The sequence below is a fragment of the Odocoileus virginianus genome, chromosome 1 (genome assembly GCF_023699985.2).
Source record: "Odocoileus virginianus isolate 20LAN1187 ecotype Illinois chromosome 1, Ovbor_1.2, whole genome shotgun sequence".
NCBI lineage: Eukaryota > Metazoa > Chordata > Mammalia > Artiodactyla > Cervidae > Odocoileus > Odocoileus virginianus.
The window spans coordinates 34,655,751-34,673,576 of NC_069674.1; the positions used below are offsets into that span (position 1 = coordinate 34,655,751).

General features: G+C 43.1%; 1 protein-coding gene and 1 long non-coding RNA gene across 6 annotated transcripts in view; one reads left to right on the forward strand and one right to left on the reverse strand.

The window, feature by feature from the left end:
* LOC139034783 (uncharacterized) overlaps positions 1-10,533 on the forward strand; it is a 34,456-nt gene extending 23,923 nt beyond the window's left edge. The window contains exons 4-5 of one of the 4 annotated variants that reach the window (XR_011487333.1): positions 541-5,118; positions 7,057-10,533. This is a non-coding gene — a long non-coding RNA (uncharacterized lncRNA). The other 3 variants (XR_011487343.1, XR_011487338.1, XR_011487337.1) reach the window with 3 other exon arrangements.
* Positions 10,534-16,342: 5,809 nt separating this feature from the next.
* The window catches only part of AMPH (amphiphysin), a 211,193-nt gene continuing 209,709 nt past the window's right edge, over positions 16,343-17,826 (reverse strand). For both annotated transcript variants that reach the window (XM_070466607.1, XM_020892153.2), the window contains one exon: positions 16,343-17,572. In XM_070466607.1, coding sequence (XP_070322708.1) covers positions 17,465-17,572 — 108 coding nt within the window. In that variant the 3' untranslated portion in view covers positions 16,343-17,464. The remainder of the gene's footprint in view (positions 17,573-17,826) is intronic.

A 17,826-nucleotide genomic window follows, 5' to 3' on the forward strand; every position in this document is an offset into this window, starting at 1 on the left:
CTCCTACACCTTCATCTTTTGGTTCCTGGACTTAAACCTTCTGGCTGTGAGTTAGATGTCACTATATTTGGTCACTGGAGGAGAATGCAGTCAATCCAAGGTCACTGTCAAGGAGGGAACCCTGACCTCATTCTTCTCCCACTTTCCAGTCTACCAAACAGCAACCAGAACTAAGACCATTAGTCTAGTTCATGAAGTTCTGACTTGTAAGGCACAAAGGAGAGTTAAGAGAAATGGAGAGTCAATCTGGAAGAGCACAGGGAAGAAATCAAACAGATGTTCAAATGAGTGGTTATCTTTGCCCCCAGAGAAGTGATACGGGTTGAAGAGCAGGAAGAAGGCTTCACCAAGTTTGTTTCATTTCACTTTCCAAAAAGCCACTAAGATCCCGTCCTTAACAGAACAGGATGTACCCCTGCTCCTTCAGTAAGAAAACAGGAAACCAGACAGGTGCTGAGAGAGTATCATTGAATTCTGTACTTTCTAACTGATTAACTTAATAAAGAGGAACATGGGTTTCTTTTTTTTTTTTTTCCTCAGGGCTTCGAAATCCTAGTGTCCAAAGAAGGAATGCTTTGGTCAAGTGACACAGTCTTCGTTTCTTTGAATTTCAAATTCCAGCTGGGCCAAAATTAAATGGAAAGCAACAAGTGAAGGTGCCCGTTAGTGGACTCCATAGGGGTTAGTCTCCTGCATCAAGGGCAGGCTGGAGAAATGTGAAGAGTGGAACTTGAGAAAACAGAAAACCTTCAACAGAGTCCATCCTTTTTGCCCCTTAGCATCCCCTCCTGTCCTTGAACCGACTGAGAAATCCATGCCCCAAAGAAGGGCACTCACAGAGTCAAAGCTGAGAGTCTATCTTCTCTGGGCTTTCAGGTGAAGATCCCGGGAGGCTGATTTTCTAGCAACCTTCTGTGAGAGGTAGAGGGTCATGTTCTCAGGCAGTAGGAGTGCCAGCAGCCTTGCAGACTGAAACACCTCCCATGCAGCGAAGTGTACAATTCTTGCTCATCACTGCATCTGGACAAAACAGAAGTAAAGAAAGCAAGAACGCTGTAGTGAAAAGTTGTGGCTGAACCACGGAGGATGCTGGGATTCTTGGCCTCCAAAGGAGAAGAATTCAATCCGGGGCCAGAGATGAGGCTTGATTGCTCAGAGCCTTTGTGTAATAAAGTTTTATTAAAGTATAAAAGAGATAGAGAAAGCTTCTGACATAGACATCAGAAGGGGGCAGAAAGAATACGCGCCTGCTAGTTTTTAGCTGGATGTTATGTAGTTACTAGTAGTCTGTTACAGAGAAGGCAATGGCACCCCACTCCAGTCCTCTTGCCTGGAGAATCCCATGGACGGGGGAGCCTGGTGGGCTGCAGTCCATGGGGTCGCTAAGAGTCAGACATGACTGAGCGGCTTCACTTTCACTTTTCACTTTCATGCATCGGAGAAGGGAATGGCAGCCCACTCCAGTATTCTTGCCTGGAGAATCCCAGGGACGGAGGAGCCTGGTGGGCTGCTGTCTCTGGCATCGCACAGAGTCAGACACGACTAAAGCGACTTAGCAGCAGGAGCAGCAGCAGTGTGTTAATGAAAGAAACGGATGTCTAAAAACTCAGAGAATGGCACCAGGTCCCTCACCCACAAGATGCATTTTGAGATAATCTTGACACAAGGTGAGTTATCCTGGGCCATAAAATGATTGACTTGAATCTTGTATAAAGGCAGATTACCGTACAAATAGTTCCATTTACATGGATTAGGAGAACAATGTTTGAGGATAACATACTGTCAAGTCAGTTCTGAGCCTTTGGGTGGAAGAATTTGGGATAAATGCATAGTATATTAACATAGCTTAAGATAAACATTTCCATAATAAAAATGGAAAGCTCAAAATTGTTAGCTCAAAATTTGAGAAAAGTTAAGTTCAGGTGGAACCAGGTGTCATTATGGCAACACAGTATTTTAAGAGAAACCTCTTTTTAAATTTGTATAGAGAAGGGGAAAAAATATATCACTAGTTTGTTTCTCCTGCTGCTTAGGAGAGAGATTTAAAAAAAAAAAAATGTCTGACACTTGTAACCTATTTCCTCCGTTTGGAGACCCCTGGCCTTCCTACCTGTTACCCTCTCGGTAGCACAGGGTTAATAAGACTGCATGGAATTCCCTGGTGGTCAAGTGGTTAAGACTCCTTGCTGAGGGCCTGAGTTGGATCCCTAGTCAGGAAACTAAAGTCTCACAAGCTACATGGCCAAAAAAAAGAAGAAGAAAATTGCATATTTTTGGCACTATCTGTACATTATAGTGTCTATAATAAGGGGAAGAAAGACATTTAAGCCCAATAAACCACCCTGAGCATTAACATGGTCTCTCACTTGCCAGAGAGGCTCACTGGGAATCAGGAGAGAAAATAAGATTTTATTTTGTAAAGAAGCAAAAGCTGCTGGAGGAGGTGGGGAGAAAAAGTGGTCAAGATGGAACCTTTCTAACCATCAATTTTTACATGTTGTCTCCAAGTGCTCAATAGTTTCTGAGGTATTTTTAATATTATGAAATATGTGAGTTTTTCTTAAAAATAAATTCTGAACTAAAATTCAAAAGTAATAAAATTTTTCTATTAGACAATATAGGAGCCACAGTAGTGATGTAGAAAACAATAATCCATGACCCCAACCCCCAGACGTGATCACTACAAAGCCGTGCCCTTTCCTCTGCCTTGGGCTAATTCTCCAAACCCATTCTCGGGATTGAAAGTAAAGTCACTCAAGTCAAAAGAGTCAATATGGATTTCCAGGTGGGCCTAGCAATTTTCAGAATTATGATTTTTCCAAATTGACTCTTAGGGAACACACATGACTTTTCCCACAGTGTTAGTAGGTGTGGGGAGTTGGTAATACATGACATACTACAGAAAATACTGACTTTGAAGGTTTTCCTAGACTTTTGCTGCTCTTCAGTTGCTAGCTGTGTCTGACTCTTTGTGACCCCCATGGACTGTAGCACATCAGGCTTTCCTGTCCTTCACTATCTCCCGCAGTTCGCTCAAATTCATGCCTATTGAGTCAGTGATGCTATCTAACCATCTCATCCTCTGCCACCCCCTTCTCCTTTCCCAGCATCAGGGTCTTTTCCAATGAGTCAGATCTTTGCATCAAGTGGCCAAAGTACTGGTGCTTCAGCTTCACCATCAGTCCTTCCAATGAATATTTCGGGTTGATTTCCTTTAGGACTGGCTGGTTTAATCTCCTTACAGTCCAAGGGATTCTCAAGAATCTTTTCCAGCACCACAATTTGAAAGTATCAGTTCTTCAGCTCTCATATTCAGCATTAATTAGATAATACTACATTGGTTCTATTACTTACAGTCACTGTGAATCACCCACTTCTGGTATAAGAAGAAGTTAAATCAAAATCATCAGATTTCATGCACCCGTCTATAGAAAATCCCCATCCACCCATTAGGTAATGCAAACACCTCAATGATAATGGAAATATAGACCTCATTTCAACAGACATTAATTGAGCCACTTCTGTCTTCAGTACTGTTCATCCTTACAAAGTGCTTCCGGTGTTCTATGAATCAGGCTGGTTTGCATCTGGCTGGTTTGCCTTTGATATGTGTGGCCAGTGTCCTTAGTGAAGCTCACATTGGTCTGAAGAAGAGCAGGAGGAGTAAGTGACTCCACATATAGACTTGTTTCCCCCTACCCACATAGGGCTTGTTGGTCCATGAGGAAGCCACTGTTATTCTCACCTGTGTGCACCCTAAATGTACTAGGGACCCATGATTGAAAACTTATATTGAAATTGATTTGAGACGGCTTCTCATGGGATTTTCTTTGTATCCAGCTAATCTATCTTTAAGCTGTAAGTTAGCCCCACTGTGACCAATGTGGTGCTAAGCCCTAGGTACAAAGCCCTGGGGTGTGTGTGTGTTCCTATACCTGTAGATGCCCTACAAGGACCACTATTTTATAGGTGAGGAAATGGACTATAGCAGAGATCCTCCTTGTCACATGGCTGGTAAATGCCAGAGCCCAGGTCAGACCTAGGTCTCTCCGATACAAGAGACCAAAGTCTTCACCACCTGGCTAGGCCCTTTGTGTAGACAGATAATTGTTTTCTATTGAAAAATCAGAAAACATAAGAGCTATTTGAGAAATCAAACTGTATTTATCCTTCAATTCTTTTAACCAGAGCAAATCTACTTTCATCTGTTTTACCTAAGAAAAATGACATTTGAAGAAGACAAAGATCTTATTTGTTTTGTCACGGCAAAACAACACACATTATAAACCATGAGCTGAGCTAGAAGCTACCAGAATTCCTGAGGGATTTATAACCCTGAGATGTATTAATATTTAATTTGAGGACTATCATTTCACTGGGGACTGGCAGCCCAGTGGCAGAGGTGGGTGCTACAGCAATGACCTACAGATCTGACAGAGCATATGACGTCTTCGGTGTCTGTGGTGCTCAATGCCTGGCTCAGAGTGTCTGTCAAACACTTACTGTGGGATAGGTGGAATCTTCAGTAGTGCAGAAAATGAACTACTCCCCAAGCTCCAATCCAGAGTAGACTTGGACTTGGACTCAGTAAGTAGCAGCATTTATATAAGCTTTATGCAAAATCAAATATCACCATTCCAGGCATGTATTTGATATATTTATCCTTGCAGTCAGCCCTGCTTGTGGTTAGATCATCCTGTGTGTGTTACATTTTAGCCTCCAGGCTAAATAAGTAACATTTAATCTAATATCCACAATTTTAACCCAAGGAGATAAGTGATCAGAAAAAAAAAAATGTAATGACATGCAAATCATACAAAAGGTGTCACATGGACTTCCCTGGTGGTCCAGTGGTTAAGGCTCTACACTTTCATTGCAGGGAGTATAGGTTTGATCCTTAGTCGGGGAACTAAGATCCCACATTCCATGTGGTGCAGCCAAAAATTAATTAATGAATTAAATTTTAAAAGGAGTCACAGATAGTATGGTGTATATATCTCGGCAGAAAATAAAACAGTGTGTTGTGGAGGCTGACTCAGATGAATAAACATGGGTGCCCTGAGAAAGCCTGTTGGAGAGCAAGATGATTCCCGAAAACAGGAGCCTAGTTATTTGCAGGTACTTCTTTTTTTTACTTATTTTTTAATTGGAGGAAAATTGTTTTTCAATGTTCTGATGGTTTCTGCCATACAACAATGCAAATCAGCCATAATTATACATATGTATACATAATTATACATATATAAATACATATATACATTACATACAATATATGTATGATTGTATATATGAACCTCCTTCCCCTCCCCCCACCCCACCCCCTAGATCATCACAAAGCATCTGGCTGGGCTCCTTGTGTTATATAGCACAAAGCTTCCTCTGTAAGAAAATGTGGTATTTGGCAACTTCGCAGTCACCCACATGAAAGTTTACCTAGAAAACTGCACAGAAGCATACAGGTGGTAATTGTGGTTTCCTAACTCACAATAGTGAATGAAAACCCAAGGACCATTTATTGAATGGCGTAACTCTAATGTCTTCTACCGTGCACATCCCAGAGGGCACAGTAGTAGGTGGCAGAGTCTTGTTCCCGCACACTGTGAACGGTGAGGGTCGATGTAGAAGTTTCAGGTGTCATGTGTGCCTCAAACTTGCTCAACAGAATGCCTGATTCCCTTTTGACGGTGTTGTTAGGGAAAATGTGTAGCAGGTGCTGTATGGCTTGACCGGGTCTTTCTTGATACCAATATACAGATGTGGTAGAAATTGTTACACTGGATACCATGCATTCCAGGCGGGCTGTTTTAGACAGCTTTCTGGTACTAGAAATTTGAGGTTGCTCTAGATGACCTGTACCATACACACACACTGGGGAAGAAAAAAAGAGAGTAAACAAACTGGAAAGTTGGAGTTTTTTTTAAGAGACAAAATTTAGAGAATATTGGTCAAAGGAAATTGGGGGAAAAGAACAACTTACAAGCCCTGAGGACAATCAGAGTTAACGTCTGAAACAGTGACAGCATGTCTGCATTAACAGTGTTGTCCTCCAGGACAGTCTGCGAGCGTTGCTGAAAATGGTTTAACACCATTAGGGCTTGGCTGAGTCCATCAAGTCAAACCTCCCATTGGTGCGGGCGAACAGGACTCTTGCTTCATTGTGAAGGAGTGTCTTCACCACACATTAGCACATCCTCTCCATATGAAGACAGTAGTTCAAGGACTTCCAGCTTAGTATAAACCACACAGATGGCCACCTTGGAACTCAGATAGGACTCATTTTTCCAAACTGTATTCATGAATCTGCCATTAGGTGCAAGATATTATGCAAAGTTCTCTGGGTGTAATGAAGACGCAATAGGAACAGAGTGGGACCCGAGGTCCTTGTCACCCCAAGTCCCCTGCTTGCCTTTGGCCTGGAAAAACCTTAGCAAAAGAATAAGTTTAACTATAGAAGTAAACATGCAGACACAAAGAAAAAGAAAGGAGACCAAATAATAATAGTCTGGTCATTAAGCATAGTCAAGGGCATTTAATTCCTTCTCAAGGGCTATAGGCAATATTCTGAGTCTTATCCTGTGAGCGCTTATAGAGACTGAAACCCACAATAGCTGGAGAAGTTAACCGCCTGATGACCAGACTGAACTGACCCTGTAGCTGAAGATTAACTGTACCTAAAACAATCAAGATGACCCTGGTTAGACCACTGGGGACCAACTGTAAGACGACAGAGCTGACTGTGCTGTTTCCGCATGTAGCCGTCTCTGTCCGTCTATGAAAGCTCTTGCTCCCTGATTGTCTGGTGGGGCGGGGGATTGGCCTTTGGACAAGCATCCTCCCTTCCCACTCCCCACCCCTGTTTGTCAACATCCAAAATAAAATTTCCTCTCCACCAACCTTGTTTCTTTATTGGTTTGGAGCAGTAAGCAGCAGGACTCCACTTTTGGATACGCAATGATAGAACATCTAACTATGGACAGCTGTCGAATAGGGAGATGGGGTGACTTAATGCTATCATCTTAATATTTATTCTCTCTTTTCTCCCACTGCCTTTCACAGAAGAAATTCTCCATAACTCCAGAGAGTTGTCAGGTCAGAGTTGGGAAAAAAAGAAGGATGGTCTGGCCTGGGTTCTGCATCACTGAGCTCATCGAGAACTTCTAACCATCTTCGGTTCATCAGTCTGCTTACATCCGCTCAGTGACCCACATACCTACAGCATAGGGTGCTTACTGACCACTTCGGGGTCTTAGGACCCCATTCCAGTTTGTTTGCTTCCATTTAAATTTCAGGTTTGTGTCTTCCCTCTTGACTCCTGAACAATACATCTCTACCAAATCCCAGCATCTCTTCTGTGAAACAAAACTTCCCCTCTCTGGATTCCAGAGTTTCCTTTCAGTCTTTTTCTTTCTCTAACCCAAGGCATTTCATCTGTTTAGTGTGTTTTTAAGAACTTAAGGGTTTAGGCTCTGGATTCTTTGAAGATTTCATCTTAAAGTGACAAGCTCTGATAGGTTCAGAGGAAAAGAGGTGAAGCTGCTGGATCACACAGAATCCGTCAGCCTTCCCAGCTTCCTTGTCAAAGTGAATGACCCAGTAACGGGGCTCTGACTGAGGCTGGGCTCTCTGGACAGACAGCAGTGTAATCCCATAAACGGTGAGCCGAGGGAAAATGGTCTTTCTCAGGATGGAAACATCAAAAGGGGATGTTTGGAGAGTCTGACATGAGACCCTGTGATTCTGTGAGGCTATATTGCTTTGGAAAAGATAGAAAGACTGCTGGAGTCCCAAAACTGCCACTTGAAGGATATGTGTCCCTGGGCAAGTCACTGTAAATGAGAATAACGATGCTCACTCTGGATACATTACTCAGCCTGTGCCAGGGACTATGACAGGCTGTGATTAAATAAATACTATCTAAGTCCGTCTTAAGTACCATTTAATTCTTGTACCATTTTAATCCTTGTAATAATACTTCAAATTGGTTATATTCAGTCACATTTGATGATGAAAGAGTCAGAATCTTTAAGAGTTTCATCTTCCCAGGGTTATTTAAGAAGAAAGTAATGCAGCCTGGATTCAAATCCAAGTCTAACAAATTACAAAACCCGTGCCACCATCTACACAATAAATAAATAAATATATGTGATTTATTTTTAAATTATAATATGCAAGAGACCATGAGGAAAATCTCAGAAAGATTATAGAGATTTAACAATAAGTTTCACACACCAGTGCACAATGAACTTAAGATATATTTGAGGAACCCACATTCATTAACGTGATGGACCTCAAAAAGTAAAAGAAATTTCTTCTAGCACTTCTGTGTTAATACCTGATGGCCTTTTTAAAAGATTAATTTTTTTAAGGTCATAACAGAAATCACTGATCCATTAAATGATAACAAATACCCTTTTTGAATGTGAAACATTGTACATATTTATCCCTTCTTTGCAAGCATAAAGATGGTGTTACTTATGCCCAATATGCAAATGAAACAGAGGCTTAGGGAGGTGAAGTAACTTACTTAAATTGCCTAGGGAATATAAAGGCACCAAGAATTTGAGCCAAGTCAGCCAGTCTCCAGAGCCTGTGCCCAAAGCACCCTGCTTGGCTGTTTGTGATTCAGGAATTAATTTCTCTCCTCACTGGACTGTTTCATGTTAATGCAAATTGTGATGTTGCTGTACATCTGATTTGCTTTCAAATCATGCTTCCTGCTTACAAAGCTCAACATTTGGATGGATTCATTTATACTAACTTCTAGCGCCCCCTCCTGGCCATGAGAGATTTGTCACCAGTTGGAGTCTCCTGCCTTGTTACCCCAGAAAGTGATTAACAGCAAAAGACTCAGTGTCCGAATGAAAGGGCCTTGGAATGCAGGGCAGGAAATTTGTTTTTCCAATTGTATTCCTCATGTGGTTGCAAGTGACTCCCCCTTGGAATCTTCCCATTTCTCCAGCCTCGAAATGAGGGGGGAGGGTGATGTTTTTGGTCTCTTCTGGTTCCAATAATTTGTGATTCTGAACTGAATTAGCACTCCGGATATTGAAATAATAGGTCAGGCAGGATGAAAAATAGTGAGGCTTATCACTTTGGTTTTGATCCCATAATAATGCAGGTTGCTTGCTTCCTCTTGACTTAACATGGCTCTGGAAAACTATTCTGAGTAGGCTCCTTCACAAAAAGCCATTAAGCTGTAAGTGTGATGTGAGGGTTATGTATAGCCACTGACTTTGTTACCCAGCCTGGCCTCCATCCTAGGCACTTCCTCCAGCAAACTCGTTCTAGGCCGTGCAAAGGAAATGCTCAAACATCGCACCTAGAGGAGGTGCGAACATTGATGCTTGGAGAGAGTCCTTGAGCGCACATACATGCACACACGTACACACACAGGTACTTGTGCACAGCTACAGTACATACACAAAGCTGAATCGTGCTGATTCTCTTAGGTACTTGGTTCTGACTCTGTCAGGAAACTAAAAGTGAGGACTTTTAGTAAATCTAAATATGCATAAAAATAGAATTCTCTTGGGGATATTCAGATTTTTGCCATCTGTCTGTACCACTCACATTCATCAACTTTATTTTTAATTTTAACATGTTTTTTGAAAGGAAAGTTATGACCAACCTAGACAGCATATTTAAAAACAGAGACATTACTTTGCCAACAAAGGTCCGTCTAGTCAAAGCTCTGGTTTTTCCAGTAGTCATATGTGGATGTGAGAGTTGGACTGAAGAAAGCTGAGCACCGAAGAATTGATGCTTTTGAACTGTGGTGTTGGAGAAGACACTTGAGAGTCCCTTGGACTGCAAGGAGATCCATTCCATCCATCCTAAAGGAGATCAGTCCTGAGTGTTCATTGGAAGGACTGATGTTGAAGCTGAAACTCCAATACTTTGGTCACCTGATGCGAAGAGCTGACTCATTTGAAAAGACCCTGATGCTGGGAAAGATTGAGGGCAGGAGGAGAAGGGGACAACAGAGGATGAGATGGTTGGATGGCATCACTGACTCAATGGACATGAGTTTGGATGGACTCCGGGAGTCGGTGATGGACAGGGAGGCCTGGCGTGCTGCAGTCCATGGGGTCACAGAGTCGGACATGACTGAGTGACTGTACTGAACTGAACTGAATATTTTATGGTCTTTAAAAACCAAAAAGATTATCAGCAACATACTTCGTATGCCTGTCTCTGAGACACTTGGTAGTTAACTATGGTTTGGAAAATAGCATGGCTAAAAACTACCTTCTTATACTTTTTCTCACTTTCAAACCCCTGAGCTCCCCGAGGTTTGTATCAGTGCCTGACTCCAGTGTTTGTTTCTGAATGCAGGAGAGTCTTCCTTCTGGGTTTGCTTTCATCATCGTGTAGGAGAGCGTTGCCTTGGAGCAGACGTCATGTCAACTTTATGACTAGTGCACAATGCCAGGGCCAGCTAAATGTTAATTAGCAGCCAGTGAACACAAATTTTCTCTGAAGAAGGGAAAAGTCACATTTTCCTCAACCAATAAAGAAAACAAACAAATTGCCTTTGAGTTACCCTGACCTTAATTTACCAGTTGAAGCCACTCTTGAAATTGAGGGGAGACAGGTTGCTGAAAATTAAGCTCAAATATGAGGTTTTGACTGAGAAGGCAATGGCACCCCACTCCACTACTCTTGCCTGGAAAATCCCATGGACGGAGGAGCCTGGTAGGCTGCAGTCCATGGGGTCGCGAAGAGTCAGACACGACTGAGCGACTTCACTTTCACTTTTCACTTTCATGTGTTGGAGAAGGAAATGGCAACCCACTCCAGTGTTCTTGCCTGGAGAATCCCAGGGATGGGGGAGCCTGGTGGGCTGCCATCTATGGGGTCTCACAGAGTCGGACACGACTGAAGAGACTTAGCAGCAGCAGCAGCATAAGGTTTTGATGGCTAATCCTGGAACTAGCATTCTCTGAGTGCCTCCATGGTATGTATTTTCTGATTGCTTTTTGGTTTTTGATTATTTTTTAGCCTTAGTTCTAATGTGTGTGTGTGTGTGTGTGTGTGTGTGTGTGTGTGTGTGTGATATTTCTTAGTGTATCACACATTAGCACCATTAATTTGTACTAGTCGTGTTACTTAGTTTTATGTATTTGTTATTTATTTTATTCTTTTTCCTCCCCTTCTTCCCTTATTTGAGTTTCTCCATAAGATGCTCAATCTGTTTGATGGTTTCCTTTGAGTTTATGTATCCGTGAAAACTAGAGTATCGTTTATGAAGAATGTATTTTTGCACTGATATAAGTGGCACAGCAACCTTACCTGCCTGTGTGTGTACATCTGTCTGCTCACCTGGCTTACTGTTCTTCAGTTTTCAGCCACTGTGCTGGGTTCATCCATCCCCCGCGATTGGCGGGTCACCTGCTGCCCCCTCCTGGCCACTCCCGGTTTTGCAATGACTGACACAGGCTCTCTTACGCCAGTGTCAGTAATTCCATGGGCAACCCCAGGGCTGCCGGTCACAGGGAGTACATATACACATGTTCGCTACATAACACCAGTGCCATGTTAACTGAGATTTTAATTTTTACCAACCTGTTGGCTCCCAAGCAGGATCTGATTAGTCTATGAGATTATTAGCACTAATCTGATTATTAGGAAGCTGAAGTTTTCTTTTTATGCCTGGTACTCGAGTGTTGCCTTCAGAGCTTTGCCAATCCAAGTCGTTTAGACAGAGCAAAGGAGAAGAGTGGCTAGAGAGGGGCAGAGCCTCCATTGGAGCTAAACTGGCAAGGCAATTGCCTGGCCCTGCTATTCACCGTCTGTGTGACTTTGAGGTTTCTTATATCACTCACTGTACCTTAGCCTTCTCATTTACAAAAAGAAAAAACAGCAACTACTTCACAGATTAGTGAAGATTAAATGAATTAATACTTGCAGCACACTTAGGAAGGTGTCTGGCAAATAACAGATAGGCAATAAATGTTAGCTATTATATAGTACTAGATGTTATATTATTATACTGTATGTTATTATATAATAATAGTATATTATTATACTTAATATTACTATTGCCAGTGATTTATGAATATTGTAAATATAATGATAAAACATAATTAAGTTATTAAAATAAGATTAGATTATACTGTCACTATTATTAGTTACCTGTTGACATGACTGAATCAGTTTATGTGTTCTAGATATTCCTTTGTGAGTTTCAGCTATCACAAATATTTTCAGCAAATCTATTGTCTGTCTACTAATTTTGTCTCAAGCATCTTTCCTTAAATAGATATTCTCAATTTTGTAGTCAAACTGCTTGGGGCATATACTTTGGGAACTTTGGAACCTTGTTTAAGGAAACTTCTCCCTCTGCAGTCTCTCAAAACCATTCTGTAGTTTCTTCTTATGTGTAAGTTTAGGTTGAGGATTGGAGTTTATGGATTTTTCTGAATTAATCCATCACTCAGTCTCTTGTTCCTTTGCTTGGTGCAATTGTATATAATGTCCTGGAGTGGACTTGGAATACAGAGAACATTGGTAGACAGTTTTATCAGTTAGTGGGAGAAGCAAAGAACTAAATGATAATCTGTTTTACACTAAATTCAATGAGTCAAATGGGTGCAGACAGAGAAGACTGGGGAGAAAGGTCTGTGCGGGAAGTGGGACTCAGACTGTGCCGGGAGGGAAGGAGGCGTTACAGAGGCAGACCAGAGTGCGTGCTGTTTCAGGAGGAAGCAGTGGGGTGAGCAAGGTGTGGGGTAGAGGTGCAGTGAGAGGACGGGCTGGAGAGGCTCCTCGGGCAGAAGCAGAAGATGAGCATTGGCGAAGATGTGGAGAGCTTTGAAACCCAAGCGGAGGCATGGGATTTCAATGTGTTAAACAATAGTCATCATCGTGTGTGTGTGCCAGCAAGGCAGGGGGAGGGGAGAAGGAGAAGCGTGGGAGAGGAGTGCTAATCCTTTGACATCAGTATAGATGAGATGGTCGAGGGATAAACTAGGAAGAAGGGAAGGAAGGAGACAGGAGACGGTGGGATGACAGGCATCCAAGGAGTCTTCCTTGGCCGAGATGAGGACCACTCCCAGAAAGGGTCTGTCTATGTGCTCAGCTGCATCTGACTCTTTGCCGCCCCATTTACTGTAGCCCGCCAGGCTCCTTTGTCTGTGAAATTTTCCAGGCAAGAACACCAGAGCCAGTGGTCATTTCCTACTCCAGGGGAATTTTCCTGACCTGGGATAGAACCCACATCTCTTATGCCTCCTGCATTGGCATGAGGGCTCTTTACCACTAGCACCATCTGCCCAGATAGTGTACCAGGGATTAAAGCACAAGGCCACAGGACATTTGAGGGAACAAAAGCAGGTGCTTGGAATCTGGAAAATTAATGGCAGAAGTGAGCGCCCATGCTCCCAGGCCTGGGACTCTCAAGAAAGGGACCACTTAGGATTGGGCTGCAGTGGGGTTTCAAGAGCTAAGACCTTGAGGGCAAGATCTTAGTCAACAGGGTCCAGTGCACAGTAACGGACACTTAGCAAGAGCTTGACAAAAGTTTAATGAATAGGTGGACATGCAGACTTGGAGCAGTAATTGAATCCTTGAAGAGAACAACCCCTGGATTTTGGGCACACAGACCTGGGAGGGAGACTGATGCTCCCTGACCCCATTCCACCCCAGCACCCACTGGAAGAAGCAAGAAAAATTAGTTAAGGTGACAGAGAAGGAACAGAGAGGTGGGGAAACAGGAAAATGAGTATCTTGGAATCTTACAGAGAGTTTGGAGATGTTTGGCGGCATTATCAGATGTCACAGAAATTACCTAGTGGCCACTGGTGGAATTTTGGGCAAGGACACTGAGCCTGATGGTATTTATTACCAGGAGAGGGTGTGAGGGCATAGGCCATACCCAGGGGTGCACGGGTGCTACAGACCAGGCCTCCCTGCTCTGGTTTTTGTGGAAAAAGGCATCAGGAGGTGCCTCCCCAAGGCAAAGGGCAGACACACCCATGGGCACAGGGGAGGGGGAATACGCCCACGACCTGGACCCAATCTATGCAAATAAGGCAACTTGAGTGTTGGACCTGAGACCCCAGGGGACTGGGAATTAGCTGATTTTAAGAAAACCTTGAAAGCTTCAAGGTACCTGGTTTACCTCTCAATTTGCATAAAATTAAAGGGCGTGTCTCAATTACCTTTTCAAGGGTAATCTTAAAGCATTCTTAAATGATAACCAATGAGCCACTTACTATGGATGGCATCTTAAAGCAATCTTACGTGTGCTAAATAGCTTCAGTCCTGCCTGACTGTGACCACTTGGTATGGACGGTAGCCCGCCAGGTTCCTCTGTCCACGGGATTTTCCAGGCGAGAATACTGGAGTGGGTTGCCATTTCCTCCTCCAGGGGGGTCTTCTTGACCCAGAGATCGAACCCAACTCCTGTGTCTCCTGCATTGCAGGAGGATTCTTTCCCAAAGCAATCTTAAATGATAACCAGAGAGCCACTTACTATTGGCATGGAATATTGAGCTTATTCCAGCATAGTGTATTCCGGAATTTTATATATGTGTGTGTGTGTGTGTGTGTTATCAAATCTGTGCCGTGTGCCTTGAGGAAGACTGCTCTGAACAACCAGGGTTCTTCTTGTCCTGACTCTGTGTGATGGGGATCAAGAATGAATAGGACCACATGGCTCTGATTTCAAAGTTTGCAAGGAGGTCACTGCTCATAGTCTTCGCCATGCAGCTACCAATATCTGGTGCCTTTTATCCGAGCACTAAGGTGAGGCTACATCTCCCTGGGAAGACGGTAGTTACACCACCACCCAAGGAAACTGTGTGACCAGCTTCTGTCCAAGGTCTGGCCTTTAGTTAGGTTCCAAGTGAAAACCAGAAGGCAGCATGGGCTCCTCTGAATAGAGTAGTAGAGTCCTAGCAAGGCAGATCAGTCTGTTTCCCAGGCCCTGAGGTGTTCACGCAGTTTGCGTGACATAAAGCACAGAGTTTCAGTCATCTTTAAGTTCATTGATTTCTTAAAATTTCTGCAGTTTCCCAAAGGTTTTTTTTCAATGGATCATCAGAATGGCTCATAGGGCCATGCTTGGATTTTTCTAAATAGCCTGAGTTTTGGCTTTTTTTTAAGGCTTTTTTATGTGGTAAAAAAAGAGCTCAGAATTCTGAAACCACATACTCTTTCTGTGGCAGCTTGTGGATGTGGGGTTCTGGCTCACTCAAAAGCCGTCCTGGCTTTGTCAGAAAGAGCTGGCCAAGGTGGAGGCAATGTAACAGCATGGTGCATGGAGCCTTCCCCATCCCAGGGGCCCTAGTGATGCTAAAATATTTTTAAAAATCCAAATTGCCAAAGGGCTTTGCCTTGCAAACTATATACATCACTCAATCTATATGTGGTATAAGCAGGAATGCCAGAAAGATATATGTTTAAGAAGAACTACAAGCTTCCTTATCTGACTTTTTGAAGATTCTCTGCACTATCTGAAGGCCTGAATCCTACTGGGTCTGTAACAGAAATCTTAAAAGATGAAGAGGCTAGGCCATTCATGGTGATCCACATTCGCTGGAAATGAGCCCCTGGAACAATCTTAGGTCAAGAATAGCTATTTCTTGGGACTTCCCCAGTGGTCCAGTGATTAAGACCCCACCTTCCAATGCAAGGAATGTGGGTTCGACATTCCCCTGGTTGGGGAACTAAGATCCCATGTGAAAGGTGCAACCAAAAGTTTTTTTTAAAAAATAATAAGTAAAACTTATTTAAAAACTAACAGCTATTTTTCTATTAACACTTAAATATCCACTAAGTGTCCAAGTCAGTAATCCACCATGAGACACAAAATCATGAATCACTAATACATACCAAATTTAAAAGTCAAATAACATGCATTCTTGATCAGCTTATATTGTGTACAATTACATGGGCAGAAAAGAATAAAAGAGTTTTGTCTTCAGAATTCTCTCCTATAAATGTCTAGTGAATTGACTTTTCTATGTCATCTATTTTCGTATGTACCTACAAACGTAAACATGTCCGAAAGAAAAGTGACCAAAAAAATGAGGCTGGTGTGAGAAGAAATTGCTGAGCATGGAGATCGTCAGATTTCTGTGATACACACTCTTTGCAGCCACAGTCGGCACAGGGCCTCCATCGGCAGCTGTTATTTGTGCTGTAGTGATTGCTGGGCAGCAAGACCTCCAAGTGGCCAGCAATGACTGGGATGGAGTGAGCGGAAGGGAGACGGGCTGAGAAGCACAGCCCAGAGGAACGAGCACATTTCTGCACAAATAACAACTCAACATCGACTGCTGCAAGTCATGCATCCAAATGAAACAAGCTTTCCAAAACAAAGGAATCATCGGAAGGATTTAAGGTCATTGCTGGAGATTACCCACGGTTTATTTGGAATGACACAGCACTGAAAACAGAATCATTACAGATGACTTGTGGATACAGCATACATCACCTATATCTTATTTTCGGACGATCGGTGAAGATGACTTGCAGAAGTAAAAAGAGGTGGAAATTAGGAGCTTTTGGAAATAGTGTTCTTTGGGGGTGGATTTCAATGCCCCATCAGCTGGCCAATCTCAGAAAGGCAGAAATTAAGACAATCGAGCTGTTCATCCCAACTCACCTATCTCCAGCCACAGTGGCCAGACATTCAGAGCGTCAGACTGCTTTCTCCAAAGGGGAGGCAGCTCTGACGGGCTATGAGTCATTGCATCCTGGAAAATGCACGTTCCCAACACAGATACTGTCGACTCCTTTGGCAATGGGATGGCTGATTTTTGCCCAGAGGCAAAACTGCAACTGTAATGCCAGACAGAATAAGAGCAGTGCATGAATCAATGACGCTTAAGAGACTAGGAGCTACAATGGAAAGGAGAGAGTGCAACTATGCATATGTAGCCTTGTGCATACACATAGATTCAAAAGTGATGCCAACTAGCTCGTGTGACTGTGTGTCCATATATATCTACAGAGAGGGAAGTATGTTTGGAAAAGAACAGTGACAACTTTTGCAGCAGTTTCGTTTTAAACACAGTAAACGTGAAAGGGAGAGCACGTGCTCACACCTGCGTAGGGAAATAACGATAATCTCACGTTACAGGGTAATTCATCATGTCTTCGGCAGGGCAGCCACTCAATACCACACACTTGGTGCAGAGAAATTAAGGTTCTGGTCTGGAGGAAGCTATTTTAGAATTGGTGGGAGGGGGTCGAGTACACGAGTCTCCACAGCTCGGACAAAGCACAAACAAATCTGGTAGCAAGAACATGGGAACCAGTGAGGACTTTTCCCTTAATTTACTTTTTGCTTCCTCTGACATTTGTTTGCACACATGCTCCACTGAGACAGCCTTCCAAGCTCTGTCTGGCATCGGTCTGTCAATCATTAAGAGTGTCATAGGAAAAGTGAACTCTTCAGGTTTCCACAAAGGTTTAAAAACCCAGTAATCAGGCTCTTTCTACAATATGTTTGGCCCTAATCCAGGCGCCGAGTGAAGTTCTCTGGAAAGAGGCCTTTGTAGGTGGCGAGGTCTCTGAACTGAAGCCAGTCTGATTCCTTCACTCCTACCAGCCAGCCTGCATCCTGCAAGACAAAGACAGGGCTTTTAGAGTCCAACTATAGTAATCCCCTGACATATAACCTTCAGTTTTCGAACTTTCAAAGATGAGAATGTGTGTTCCATCAACATCGGGTGTGAGTAAAACTGCAGCTTGCCCTCTGTCTCCTATTGCTGACGGTCCTTCAGCTCTACCATCTCCCATCTCCTCCCTCTCCTACAGTCAATAACTCTTTATGCTTGTTCACTCGATGCCAGCATCTGTACGCTAGCTGTTGTA